Source organism: Mauremys mutica, chromosome 2, assembly GCF_020497125.1.
Source record: "Mauremys mutica isolate MM-2020 ecotype Southern chromosome 2, ASM2049712v1, whole genome shotgun sequence".
NCBI lineage: Eukaryota > Metazoa > Chordata > Testudines > Geoemydidae > Mauremys > Mauremys mutica.
The window spans coordinates 132,217,031-132,231,000 of NC_059073.1; the positions used below are offsets into that span (position 1 = coordinate 132,217,031).

At 50.4% G+C, this 13,970-nt stretch overlaps 1 protein-coding gene across 2 annotated transcripts in view; it reads right to left on the minus strand.

The window, feature by feature from the left end:
* Nucleotides 1-1,253: 1,253 nt before the first annotated feature.
* Nucleotides 1,254-13,970, minus strand: part of PLEKHA2 (pleckstrin homology domain containing A2) — a 56,467-nt gene continuing 43,750 nt past the window's right edge. For both annotated transcript variants that reach the window (XM_045002884.1, XM_045002885.1), the window contains exons 11-12: nucleotides 3,221-3,298; nucleotides 1,254-2,787 (exon numbers count right to left, since the gene is read on the minus strand). In XM_045002884.1, coding sequence (XP_044858819.1) covers nucleotides 2,419-2,787; nucleotides 3,221-3,298 — 447 coding nt within the window. In that variant the 3' untranslated portion in view covers nucleotides 1,254-2,418. The remainder of the gene's footprint in view (nucleotides 2,788-3,220; nucleotides 3,299-13,970) is intronic.

A 13,970-nucleotide genomic window follows, 5' to 3' on the forward strand; every position in this document is an offset into this window, starting at 1 on the left:
GACAATAAAAAGAAGTAGAAATCTTTGCTATCTCAAGACCACTCCAAGAGATCCCAAACCTACAGCTGCCGCAGTATGATTGGAACATTTAAGACTGAGGTATCGACTTCAGTTTATTAAAGATGGCAAGAGCATGCATGCACATGTCTGGTTTAGGACACGAAATTCCATTGGAGTCTTCGGCAGGGTTTACACTAGCCTTTTTCCCCCTTAAAGATCTCTCACGCTTGCTAACAGGGAGCATCTAGCATAGGCAGAGTTCTAGGTCCCACCAGATTTTAACTACCTCATCTAACCCTTTTCAGAGCAAGTCTACCGTCCATGGTAAAAACGCTAGCATGGCTTCACTGGGGGCCCTTATCTACAGCTGCTGCCTTCTGTTCACGAAGGTCAGTTTCTAGGAGTGTAGGTAGCACTGAAACTATGAATAGCTGGAACTTGCAACCCATTCAACAATGTCTTAATAATAAAGCAAGGGATGCTTTTAATTACTTACGATGGTTTGAACTTGCTTTAGCCTTGGATAAGGGTTTCTAGCTAGATGTGCTGCTTTTTAGATAAACAGCACCTCATCCTTTGTGCTTAATCAGGCAAAATTCCCAAGGAAGTCACTGGTGGTTTTGTTTGAGTAAGGGTGGGAGGGGAAAAGGCTTGGTGCAGAAGCAGCTGGACACACAAATGGAAAGAATGGATAGCTTTTTGTCCTGGGTGAAACTCCCTCTTACGCAGAGGGCGGGCAAATGGCCTATGAACCACTGAAGCCCTGTAAATAGCGATGTAAGAGGTGCACCTGCCTTGTGCAGGCTTTACAAAGTCTTCAAAAAAAAAAATCACAGAACAACCTGAGCCACTATTAAAAACCCCCACAGGAAATAAAGAGACAGGAAAGAGAGTTGTGTGGTGTCTAGCTGAGAGTGATTACTTACCCACTTCTTAGGTGAAAAAGATCAAAACACTCTGCTGTAAATTGCTTTATACCCTTTGTGCATCAGCTTGTTTTGTTATGGGTTAATGCCACGTTTGCATTGCTTAAAAAAAGAGTTCTGCTTATTTACACGTAAAGGTGGAGAGTGCATGCTGGTTGGATGGCCAAATCATCCAAATTTAGTTGTAAATATTCTGCTTTCACTACACATTATTTAATACTTCAAGATTCAGGCATTTTAATTAAGTCTTTGTGCCCAAGTGTATGCAATGCAAGATTGGATACATACCTGAGAATATTCTTGCCACAGATACTCAGTTACACCTAGTCTGCAAAGAAGTGGTGTTATCCTTGACTCACATTTTTAAAAAAATATAAATATACCAAGAAACATGTTTGTTATCATCAATGCATGAAGTGTTACATAGGTCTGAACAAGGAGCTTTTTCCAGAGTCTGACGTCATGTAAAGGCCCTGGCTAGAAAAGGAGTTACTACAAAGAAAATAGATTTGTTAATACATTGTTAGTTGGCCACTGTGAAGAGCTGGTCTCCTAGGAAGCCAGTTTTAAAGTTGCAGTGTTCTTTCTTTTTACAAACACAGCAGATTTCCTAGTGTGACTCATTCATTCCTTTTTGGCCTGTATGGGAGAGTTAAGCATCCACCTCCTACTGAAAGTCAATGAGAACTGGGCACCTAACTGCCCTCTGTGCCTTTGACAATATCTTGTCCTATATTTCCTGCATGATTCCCAAGAATTCAGAACCACGGTATTTGCTAAAGGTAGTGCTGTTTTGTCAGCTTAGGCACTGGGCGCTGATGCTTTCCAATTTACACCATGTGTGGTCGTCATTTATGCCTGCACAAAGTGAGCACAAAATGGGTTTAAGATCACCAAGTCACAGTGATGTCCTCCTAATAAAACAAAGGGCTGCCTTTGCTACTGACAGTTCTCATTGCCTTCCTCCAGCAGCTGCTTCAGTTCTCATGCTCACCACTGGCAGCCTGGTGGTACAGAAAGAAACTGGGCTGTTAAAGGTGGGCTTTCGGTGGAGGGGTGGGGAAGAGGGGAACTGTTAGAAATATGTGACCTCCACTTCCTTTTCTGGGAAAGCAACACTACCAAGGGAAGTGGTTCTACCTAAAGCGTATATCACTGGAGAGAGTTGGCAAAAACAGGACAAATTCATCTTGGATAATTAAATGGAGTTTCACCAGAGATTAATCTGGCTCAATGCACTCAGCACACGTATCCACACTTGTACTGAGGAGACCAGCTCTTCCAGTCCAAACTCTGCTCTGTTTCAGCAGACGGAGTACATCACATTGCAATGGTTATTACACAAGTGGCGCACTATGCTGGCTCGGGCTAGCTGATACCACTACATGTGGCTGGGGTAGAATCAAGGTACCTTTGCATTAAACTGCTATCAACAGAGTTCATCATTTAAAAAAACAAAAACCAACTGAAGGCAAAAAGAGCCTGGGTTTGGTTACACATCAGAGGTCCGGATGTTGTCGTCATCCAGGTTAAACACAAATGGCTTCTCTTTAATGTGCTGGGGTTCAGATCTGTGCCGTACACGCCTCTGCTGCATGGCTCCAGCATCACACTCTGTGAACGAGGGCACAAACACTGAGTCTCTCATATGCCTGGTCATCTCCTCTATCATGGGCTGCTTCCCTCCTGGCTGCGGCACTGGTGTCCAAGGCTGCCAGGATGGGGTAGAAGGGGTTTTGCAGAGTGCTTTCCTCTCATCCCCGGGCTGTCTCATTCGGGGCAAGGAGGGGATCAAGGAGCTTGAAAGATTGGAGCACCCAGGCCTGCTCATAGAAGAAATGGATCTTGCGAAGGACATTTCCTGCAAAGAGACAGGCAGAGCAGAGGAGGAAAGGTGGGAGTTAGTTCCTGTAGAAATTGCTCTAAGCATCCTGGAGGATGATTCTAGAGATCAGGACTTTAGTACTGTATATGCTTCAGGCTTCAAGGCAAGGACAAGAGAATTAAGTTAACTATGCAAATCAGCTTTTGCTGTTGCTGAATCTTTTGCCCAGGCTTAAGGGAGCATTGCTGATTTCATAGCCAAGCTAGACTGAATGACTTCTCCTAACTTCTTCTTATTTTTTAAACTTTTTTTGCATGAGTGGTAGACAAATCCAGAGACAGCAGGGTCTCATCCTGGAAACTGATTAATTCACTGAACATTTGCACAAGCCGCTAAATAAATCACATCAGCTTAAAAATAATGGCTCTTTAATTGATGCTAAATGTGAAGAGGAAAGGATATGACCTACCCTTGGGCGGCTTTTCAGAGCCTGCATCGCCTCTGTGATTGCTTTGATCCAGCTGTGCATATCTTCAGGGCTGTCTGCCTGCAAAACATACCAGCCAAAAATGAGATTTCTGCCTGCATTTTACAAGTCACTTGGAGCAGCGACAGTTCAACTATGCTATCCAGGGGGCCTGGCCAGTGCATCTCTGATGTTAACAAGTACCACATATAGAGCATGTCACAAGCTTTTCTTAGGTCGTATACCTTATGACCTAGTTCAGCCCAGATCTATTTTATAAATAAAAACCCTGCTCAATTTCTGTGAAATTGCTTCACGTATCATTAGGATTTCACCCCACTCGGAAAGTCAAGAAATGTACCAAAAAGGCTTGACTTTTGATTACAGTTATGAGACAATCTTCGGGGGTGAGCAAATCATGCTTAGCCTGACTTCTAAGGTATCCAAACCCAACAGCTCAGGAAATCAGCACATATTGGGCCCTCAGGAGGCACTCAACACTCTGCAGGATCAGATCCATTAATAGCAGCTCGCTGCTGTAATTCTCCTACAGGGTGATTTTTGTCTGATGAGACAACGCCATATGGCCAACATCTTTAAAAAACAACAAAACAAAACGGGGCTATTTCCCCCAAAAAAACACAAAATGTAAAAAAACCAGGAGAACTTGTGGCACCTTAGAGACTAAAATTTATTTCAGCATGAGCTTTCGTGAGCTGAAATAAATTTGTTAGTCTCTAAGGTGCCACAAGTTCTCCTGTTCTTTTTGCGGATACAGACTTAGGCCTGGTCTACACTAGGAGGTTATGTAGAATTTAGCAGCGTTAAATCGAATTAACCCTGCACCCGTCCACACAACGAAGCTATTTAGTTCGACATACAGGTCTCTTTAGTTTGATTTCTGTACTCCTCCCCGACAAGGGGAGTAGCGCTAAATTCAACATGGCCATGTCGAATTAGGCTAGGTGTGGATGGAATTTGACGCTAATAGCTCCGGGAGCTATCCCACAGTGCACCACTCTGTTGACGCTCTGGACAGCAGTCTGAGCTCGGATGCTCTGACCAGCCACACAGGAAATGCCCCGGGAAAATTTGAATTCCTTTTCCTGTCTGGCCAGTTTGAATCTCATTTCCTGTTTGGACATCGTGGCGAGCTCAGCAGCACTGGCAGCGATGCAGAGCTCTCCAGGAGAGGTGTCCATGCAATCTCAGAATAGAAAGAGGGCCCCAGCATGGACTGACCGGGAAGTCTTGGATCTGATCGCTGTGTGGGGCGATGAGTCTGTGCTTTCGGAGCTGTGCTCCAAAAAACGGAATGCAAAGACCTACGAGAAGGTCTCCAAAGCCATGAGAGACAGAAGATACAGCCGGGATACAACGCAGTGCCGCGTGAAAATCAAGGACCTGAGACAAGGCTACCAAAAGATCAAAGCGGCAAACGGACGCTCCGGATCCCAGCCCCAGACATGCCACTTCTACGAGGCACTGCATTTCATTCTAGGTGCAGCCGCCACCACTACCCCACCACTGACCGTGGACTCTGACGATGGGATAGTGTCGACGGCCGGTTCCTCGGAGATGTTCGCGGACAGGGAAGATGAGGAAGCAGATGAGGAGGACGAGGCAGTCGACAGCTCTTACAACGCTGATTTCCCCGACAGCCAGGATCTCTTCATCACCCTCACTGAAATCCCCTACCAACCCTCCCCAGCCGTTAACCCGGACCCTGAATCAGGGGAAGGATCAGTCGGTATGTGCTTTAAACATGTAAACATTTATTTTTAACAGAGCAGGAATATTAACTATGTGAAAAGAAGGTCAATATATATGGGGATAGAACAGAAATCCTCTTGGGAGATCTCCACGAAGCTCTCCTGGAGGTAATCGAAAAGCCTCCGCAGGAGGTTCCTGGGGAGAGCGGCCTTATTGGGTCCTCCGTGGTAGGACACTTTTCCGCGCCAGGCTATCAGCAGGTACTCTGGGAGCATTGCCTCGACGAGCATGGTGGCATAGGCCCCTGGTTTGAGCTGGCTTTCACGCAGCATGCGGTCTCTATCTCTGTCAGTGATCCTCCTCAGGGTGATCTCGCTCAGGGCGTCCTGCTTTGAATTAGGGGAATGTTAGTATTGGGAATGCTTGACTGTTCCTTTACATAACAATAAGCGTCGGTTTACAGCCCCGTGGTGGAGGCGGTAGAGGGGCAGCATACAGGGATCTTTCCCGGGGACAGCCGCGAGGGGGTGGAACAGGGGCAGAGTTCATGCTTTCCGGATTGCCGGCAGCAGGAACTTGCAAACGCTATGACCATTGCTTTGAGCGTGAAAGGAGGGCACTGCTATACATTAAGTTTTAAGCAGCCAAAAGTCTACGGCTTACCATGTGTGCCTGCTCCACGAATTCTGCTGTCCTGCCCCGCTTGTCTGATCTCCAGTGCAAGACCCCAGGCAATGAATGCGAAGGCCGAAAATTCGAACTTGTCCTGAGTGCGCATGAGATAGGTGCTGTGCATGGTCTTGTTCACAGAGACAGACTAGACTATGTTCATTGTTCGCAAAAATGTATCTTTGTAAGGAATTCACTCCCTTTTTCCCATCACACAGCTGCGACTGTTTCCCGACCTGCCCCGGCATCCCCCTCACAGAGGCTGGCGCAGATTAGGCGGCGAAAGAAAAGGACACGGGACGAGATGTTCTCTGAACTTATGGGCTGCTCCCGAGCCGAGGTGGCACAGCAGACCCAGTGGAGGGAGAACGTCTCAGTACCAGCGCTCACACAGCGAACGGGAGGACAGGTGGCGGCAGGAAGACCAGCAGGCGACTCAAATGCTGCTTGGACTAATGAGGGAGCAAACGGACACGCTCCGGCGCCTTGTGGATGTTCTGCAGGACCGCAGGCAGGAGGACAGAGCCCCACTGCAGTGTGTCTGTAACCGCCCTCCCCCGCCACAAAGTCCCATAACCCCTCTCACGCAAAGTAACAAGAAGGAGGGGCGCCAGGGGCAGTGAAAACTGTCACTCCACCCCTGCAGAGTGCTCAATTAACAAAAAGCTCTCATTCCCTAAATTTTGAGAAGTCCTTTCCTTCCTACCTCACCCAAGCCCCCATCCCAGTTTCATCCCCTAACTGTCTAGGTGATAATAAAAAAGACTTTTCTGTTAATTACTGTTTCTGTCATGTTCTTTTAGAGGAGACTGTGTTTCAAGAGGGGAAGGGGGTTGGTAATTGGACAGGTCAGTCACCTTTACCAGGGTACAGACACGGGGGCAGGTTCAGCAGCAGGTCACACATACCGTGCAGTCACTAGGCACCCTGGTCAGTCTGGGAGGTGGTTTTCATGTTCTGTGTGTGGGGGGCTATGTGACTTTGTGGCGGGGGAGGGTGGTTAGAGATCTTATGCAGCGGTCCTTCTCCTGAATCACAGAGCCATACAGCAGCTGATCTGTAACCGTCCTCCCCCGCCACAAAGTCACATAGCCCCCACACACAGAGTCCCGAGAAGGAGGGGTGGCAGGCTCCGTTGAAACAACCAGTCCGCCACCGCGCACCGCTCTAGGAGCGGGAGCCTGTCATTCCTCAAGTTTAGAAGCGGTCTTTGCAGCACTACACACCCTACCCACCACAGTCTGCGTCCCAGTTTTAACCCTTTACCGTGAAATCAGTACTAAAAAAACGGTGTTAATTAACAAAGTTCCATGTATTTTATTTTTAAACATGTGTTGGAAGGGGGGGAACGGGGTGAACGGAGTATGTAACTGCAGAGGATAGTCAACATTAACTGGGTAAAGAAACGGGGGCAGGTTCAGCTTCTCTGTAAACAAACTTAATAGTCACAGGTTACCCTGCTCACTGAGGAACCTAGCTTTCAAAGCCTCCCGGATGCACAGCGCTTCCCGCTGGGCTCTTCTAATCGCACAGCTGTCTGGCTGGGTGTAATCAACAGCCAGGCGATGTGCCTCAACCTCCCATCCCACCATAAAGGTCTCCCCCTTGCTCTCACAGAGATTGTGGAGCACACAGCAAGCTGCAATAACAATGGGGATATTGGTTTCGCTGAGATCAGAGCGAGTCAGTAAGCTTCTCCATCTCCCCTTGAGACGTCCGAAAGCACACTCCACCACCATTCTGCACTTGCTCAGCCGGTAGTTGAAGAGTTCTTTGTCACTGTCCATGGCACCTGTATAGGGCTTCATGAGCCAGGGCATTAGCAGGTAGGCTGGGTCCCCGAGGATCACTGTAGGCATCTCCACATCCCCAACAGTTATTTTGTGGTCCGGGAAGAAAGTACCTTCCTGCAGGCGTCTAAACAGACCAGAGTTCCTGAAAACACGCGCATCATGAACCTTGCCCGGCCATCCGACGTTGATGTTGGTAAAACGTCCCCTATGGTCCACCAGTGCTTGCAGCACCATTGAAAAGTAGCCCTTTCGGTTAATATACTGGCTGGCCTGGTGGTCCGGTCCCAAGATAGGGATGTGAGTTCCATCTATAGCCCCACCGCAGTTTGGGAATCCCATCGCGGCGAAGCCATCTATGATGTCCTGAATGTTTCCCAGGTTCACTACCTTTGAGAGCAGTAGCTCAACGATTGCGTTGGCAACTTGCATCACAGCAACCCCTACGGTAGATTTGCCCACGCCAAAGTGGTTCGCTACTGACCGGTAGCTGTCTGGCGTTGCAAGTTTCCAGAGGGCTATGGCCACTCGCTTCTGCACAGTCAGGGCTGCTCGCATCCGGGTGTCCTTGCGCTTCAGGGCAGGGGACAGCAAGTCACACAGTTCAAGGAAAGTGCCCTTACGCATGCGAAAGTTTCGCAGCCACTGTGATTCATCCCAGACCTGCAGCACTATGCGGTCCCACCAGTCCGTGCTTGTTTCCCGGGCCCAGAATCGCCGTTCCATGTATTTTATGGAACATGAACATGACCCATTGCCACCATGATGTCCACGGCGCGGGGTCCCGTGCTTTGAGAGAGGTCTGTGCCACTCTCACACTTGATGTCCTCACCGCGCTGCCGGAGCCTCCTCGCCCGATTTCTCAGCATCTGACTGTGAAAAAGGTGGACGATAAGGTGTGAGGAGTTGACAACGGCCATAACTGCAGCGATGATCGCAGCGGGCTCCATGCTCGCAGTGCTGTGGCGTCCGCGCTGTCACTGACCAGAAAAGTGCGCGAACAGATTTCCCGCCGGCGCTTTCATGGAGGGAGGGCGGGAGTGATGGTTGAATGACGACAGTCGACACATATTTTCCCCCAGCAGGCATTGGGGGCTCGACCCAGAATTCCAATGGGCAGCGGGGACTGCGGGAACTGTGGGATAGCTGCCCACAGTGCACCACTTCCAATGTCGACGCTTGCCCCGTTAGTGTGGACTCACAAAGTCGAATTACTGTCCTTAGTGTGGATACACACGTTCGACTTTGTAAGGTCGGTTCCACAAATTCGTGTTAAGTAAAATCGAACTACTCTGGTGGTGTAGACATACCCTTAGGGTACGTCCAGACTACCTGCTGAATCGGCGGGTAGCGATCGATTTTGCGGGGATCGATATATCGTGTCTCATCTAGACGCGATATATCGATCCCCGAACGCGCTCCCGTCGACTCCGGAACTCCACTGGAGCGAGTGGCGGTAGCGGAGTCGACGGGGGAGTTGCGGACGTCGATCCCGAGCGGTGAGGACGGGAGATAAGTCGGGATAAGATACTTCGACTTCAGCTACGGTATTCCCATAGCTGAAGTTGCGTATCTTACCTCGACACTGCCCCCCAGTGTGGACCAGGCCTAACACGGCTGCTACTCTGAAACCGACAAAATGTAAAGTTACAAACTAACTCCACCAGGGGGCAAGAGCTATACACAGAATACGGTGAGCAGAGACACTTCAGTGAGCATGGCCTTCTCACTGGCCCATTCCCGCCACAGGGAAACAGTCTTTAAAAACATGAGATCTCCCTCTCCCCCATCTGCTAGGCTGACCAGACAGCAGATGTGAAAAATTGGGACAGAGGGTGGGGGGTAATAGGAGCTTATATAAAGAAAAAGATCCAAAAATCAGGACTGTCCCTATAAAATCAGGACATCTGGTCACCCTAGCCCAGGGGAGGAAGCGCCATCAAGGCTGGGCAAAGCATTAGAAAATAGACTGTAGGGAACCATCCTGCACTGCCCCCTGAAGGAAGGATATGAGGAGACCAAACAGGCCTTTTCTATCTCCGATTGTTGCGGTCCCACTGCAGTCCCGATCTGGGCCAGAGGACAGGCAGCATAGAGCTGTATTTTGCTGTCTTGCAGGAGACTGGCATTCAGGTCCCACGCTCTCATGTCAGCAGGTGTTGGGGCTTTGCAGATGTAGTTTATTCAGTCCCGGTGTGGCAGGAGGCACCTTATGTTGCTTTCAGGGAGCAGCTGGAGACCATACTGGAGCCAAGAGGCACCCACATATAAACTAAGGCTGAGCCTGTCAGCTGAAGCAGAAGCTGATAAAGTCCAGTGATTTTCCAGGCCAAACTGAATTCTGTGCTTCTGTGCGGCAGAATCTCCCCCGTGGCTCTCCACAGGCAGAGGACCTTCCAGGGGGCCCCCAAGACCAGGCACTCTCCTGATTACAGTGGTTCTCTCTCTGCCAGGTAAACTCCTTTCTCCCACATACACAAACCATAGCCAGGCTCCCACAGAACAAAATCCTGCAGAGCAGCCACAGGAGAGAGCTTTGCATGCTCAGACCTTCTGCGTTCCCTGGATGCTAGCCCAGCTATGAATAAGGTGGGATCTGGAAGAGCATTTTGGATACTGACATGCACACAGAAGCCTGAGGTGGAAAAGGAGTGTGATGTGAATTGGAAAGGCTGAGCAATAGCCTTTGCTGGGCCCTGCAGAGCTCCTGCTTTGCTAAGGCTCATATTTTGATTCTGGGATAAAAGGATGGCTTGTGAGCCTGCACTTTATGCTTCAAAAACAGAGATGATACAACTGCCAGTCCTCTGGCATCTGACTTTACAAGCCGAAGCAATAACCAGTCTGCAGAGCAAAATCAGGCAGCTTGTTAGATGAGTCCATGATCTTGTCTATGGGAGGAAACTGATTGGCACAGAATAAGCTATTCTGCAATAGCTCCCAGGTGGAGACTATTCTGGAGCAACAGTGATTTTTATTCCAGAGTAATTAGTCTGCTTCCAAAGCACTTACTTCCAAAGCAGAGTAATAATTCTGGAATAAGAGTGACATTTATTCCAGAATACAGTGTCCACACAGGGAGCCATTGCAGAATAGCTATTGCAAAATAAGCAATATTTTGCAATAGCTATGCAAGTCAATTTCCCAATGTAGACAAGGCCAGAGAGAGGGTTTGATGCTGTGTTCGCCATGGCAGCCTGCTCTCCACAAGTAAGCGTTCCCTGCGGAAGGGTTCATGCAGGGAGGAAACACACTGGGGAAAAAGATGTGCCCTTCTCCGACAAGCGCTAAGGTTGATTCCCCTCTTGGCTTCCAGACCACTTCATAATCCCTACCACTGGTACTGCAGAGGGAGGCTGGCTAGTGAAAACAAGCCGGGGTGGTGCTTTCCTGCAAGGAGTTGGCTGCCTATTTGCTTCTCACATGTAGCTAAACACATTCATGCATCAAGAAGGCAACACCAAGGGGTCTCCAGGGAGCCCACTGGATATTTTCGTTTAAAGATGTCACTAGCTTGGTGTGGCAGAACAAACACACAAACTTATCCGCTGCCCTAAACCTTGACATCACCACCTCACACTCTGCCTCCGCACCCCAGCCTTGGCTTGTAGGGAGCATGAACCAATCGTCCCTGGGGTCAGAGGGGAATGGAATCTCTCCAGCCCTTGGTCTCTCTGCCAAGATGTCCCATGTGAGGGCTGAGTGGAGATGGTGATTTCTGTGATGGAGTTGCCTGTCTGACCAGAAATGGGACTGAGACACACCCTGACTCGCCTCACACAGAGGCCCCCACGCAGGCATTTCAGGGTGATGGACATTTATCCCTGGGCTGTATGAGGCAAGGAGAAGCAGGTGGGCCCCTCTAGGGTGAGTCAGAAGCTCCACAGGACACCCAGCTCTGAATGGAGCAAAGACCACAGGGCATCTATTGGCAGGGCCCTGAGCAGCTTCTCACATGAGTCGTTCCAGGCAGCGAGAATCCTTTGGACATGGAGAGCTTCCCTCAGTTGCCTCTTCTCCCACTGCCCCGAGACCTCACCATGCAGCATCTTTCCCTCTGGGGACTCAGCTCTCGCCTCAGTGCCCCTCCTGCAGCCAGCCAGAGGGGGCACTAGATAGCAACATGGGGCACTTCCTCTCCCCACAGTCTCAGAGCAGCCCACTGACTGCTTACCAGCCCGGCAGCGAAGTGCTAAGCAGACACTGGGCTGCAGAACTGGCCAGGCATAGCGTGGGACTTCCTGCCTCTTGCAGGGGCGAGCGATCTGGATTTTGTCCAAGAGGCAGCTGCAGCTGGCTCAGACCCGCCTGTCTTACACAGGCATTTGCAATGCTCAGGCCAGATACTGCTCAGTTTGAATTATTTTGTTTTGGGGACCAGCTCAGTGAATAGACTAAATACACCAAAGCCTCAGAGGCCTGAGTCAGGGGAAGGAGACAAGCTGGGGCAGAAGCTCTCAGAGGTGCACAGATGGGGGCTGCTGGATCTCTTGGAACTGTTGCTGTGAAAGAAGACAGCTGGCTGTAACTGCTTGGTGGGTGTGCAGTACTCACTGCTTTGCATGGTCTCTGCTGAAAAAAGACACCGTCTGAAGTTGGGGGAGGGGTGTGTGAGAGATATGAATGAGTCTAAGGGTTTGAGGGAGTAAAGTGTTGTCTTTAAACTGATGTTCATTTTGAAATTTCTCTGGCAGATTGACTCAATGTGTAAATACTACCCAGTGTAGACACACGACAGCTCCCTACCTGTCAGCCCTTTCTTTACTTTCACTCCCTGGAGACTCAGGAGATATTTATATAGCCCTGTGGCACCTTAGGGTACTGGATCGGCGGGTAGCGATCGATCTATCGGGGATCGACTTATCACGTGTAGTGTAGATGCAATAAAATCGATCCCCGATCGCTCTCCTGTCGACTGCTGAACCCCAGCAGTGCGAGAAGCGAAGCAAAGTCGATGGGGGAGCCGCGGTCGTCGATCCCGTGCCGCGAGGACGCGAAGTAAGTAATTTTAATTCCATCTAAGATACGTCGACTTCAGCTACACTATTCTCGTAGCTGAAGTTGCATATCTTAGATCAATCCCCCCCAGTGTAGACCAGGCCTTAGAGACTAACAAATTTATTTGGGCATAAGCTTTCATGGGCTAAAACCCACTTCATCCCACTTAGTCTCTAAGGTGCCACAAGGACTCCTCATTCTTTTTGCTGATACAGACTAACACGGCTACCACTCTGAAACTTATATAGCTCTGTACGTACAGGGCCAGACTCTTCTTTGCCGTTTACTTCATGTGATCAGTAACGCCATTGCAAAGCAGATGTAAAATGCTCCCAAATCGGGATGGTAGCAATCTGCACTGGTGTAAATGACTGTTCAAAAAACAACGTAATGGAGAATCGGGCCGACAGCCTCCCAAGAAAGAGTTAAGAGGGGCTAGAAGTAGAGGATAACCAGCTGCTATTCGCTAATGTTTTCACAGTGCCCCAGAGAGGGAAAGGGAGATATCTGAGCATTATCATTGTGTTAGGATCAGTATTTGCCCTAAAAAGCAGGAAGCAGCCCGCTGCAAGCCAGCCTTCAGTTCACTTTCCATCCTCCATGTGGCACCAGGAGCTGGGAATGATCAACAGCCCTGAGGAAGTGGAAGAGGGCTGGCCTGATTGACAGCAAACTTCAGGACAAGGAAGCTGCAGTCGTAGAATCATAGAATATCCGGGTTGGAAGGGACCTCAGCAGCGGCGTATTATCGCCTAGGCCAACAAGGCCTAGGCCTAGGGCGGCAAATTTGCACGGGCGGCAAATTGCTCACACCCTCTCCCCAACTCTGCCCCTTCCCCAAATCCCCCGCCTGCCTCTTTCCCCAGGCACGCCGCGCTTCCCTCCTTCCTCCCAGGCTTGCCGCGCGAAAGCGCTGGGAGGGAGGGAAAAGCGAGTAGCGGCGCGATCGGAGGAGGCAGAGCAGAGGTGAGCTGGGACCCACGGGCGCGGGGAGTAACCTGGGGGGGCCGGGAACTGCTCCCCGCCCCAGCTCACCTCCGCTCCACTGCCGCCATCCCCCGAGTGCGCCGCAACTCCCCTTCTCCCCCTTCCCTCCCAGGCTTGCCGCGCGAAAGCGCTGGGAGGGAGGGAGGGAGAAGCGAGTATCGGCACGATCGGGGGATAGGGAGGTGACCTGGGGCCGGCGGGTGCGGGGAGTACCTCTTCGGGGGGGGGGGGCAGGGAACCGCTCCCTGCCCCAGCTCACCATCACTCCACCTCCGCCATCCCTCGAGCGCGCCACAACTCCCCTTCTCCCCACTCCCTCCCAGGCTTGCCGCAAGGGAGCGGAGGTGAGCTGGCGCAAGCGCAGGGGGGGGCGGGGGGGGAGGGGGGCGTGGCAATTTTTTGTGGGCCTAGGGGCGGCAAATTTGTTAATCTGCCACTGGACCTCAGGAGGTATCTAGTCCGACCCCCTGCTCAAAGCAGGACCAATCCCCAAATAAATCATCCCAGCCTGACCTTAAAAACCTCTAAGGAAGGAGATCCCACCACCTCCCTAGGTAACCCATTCCAGTGCTTCACCACCCTCCGTGTGAAATAAT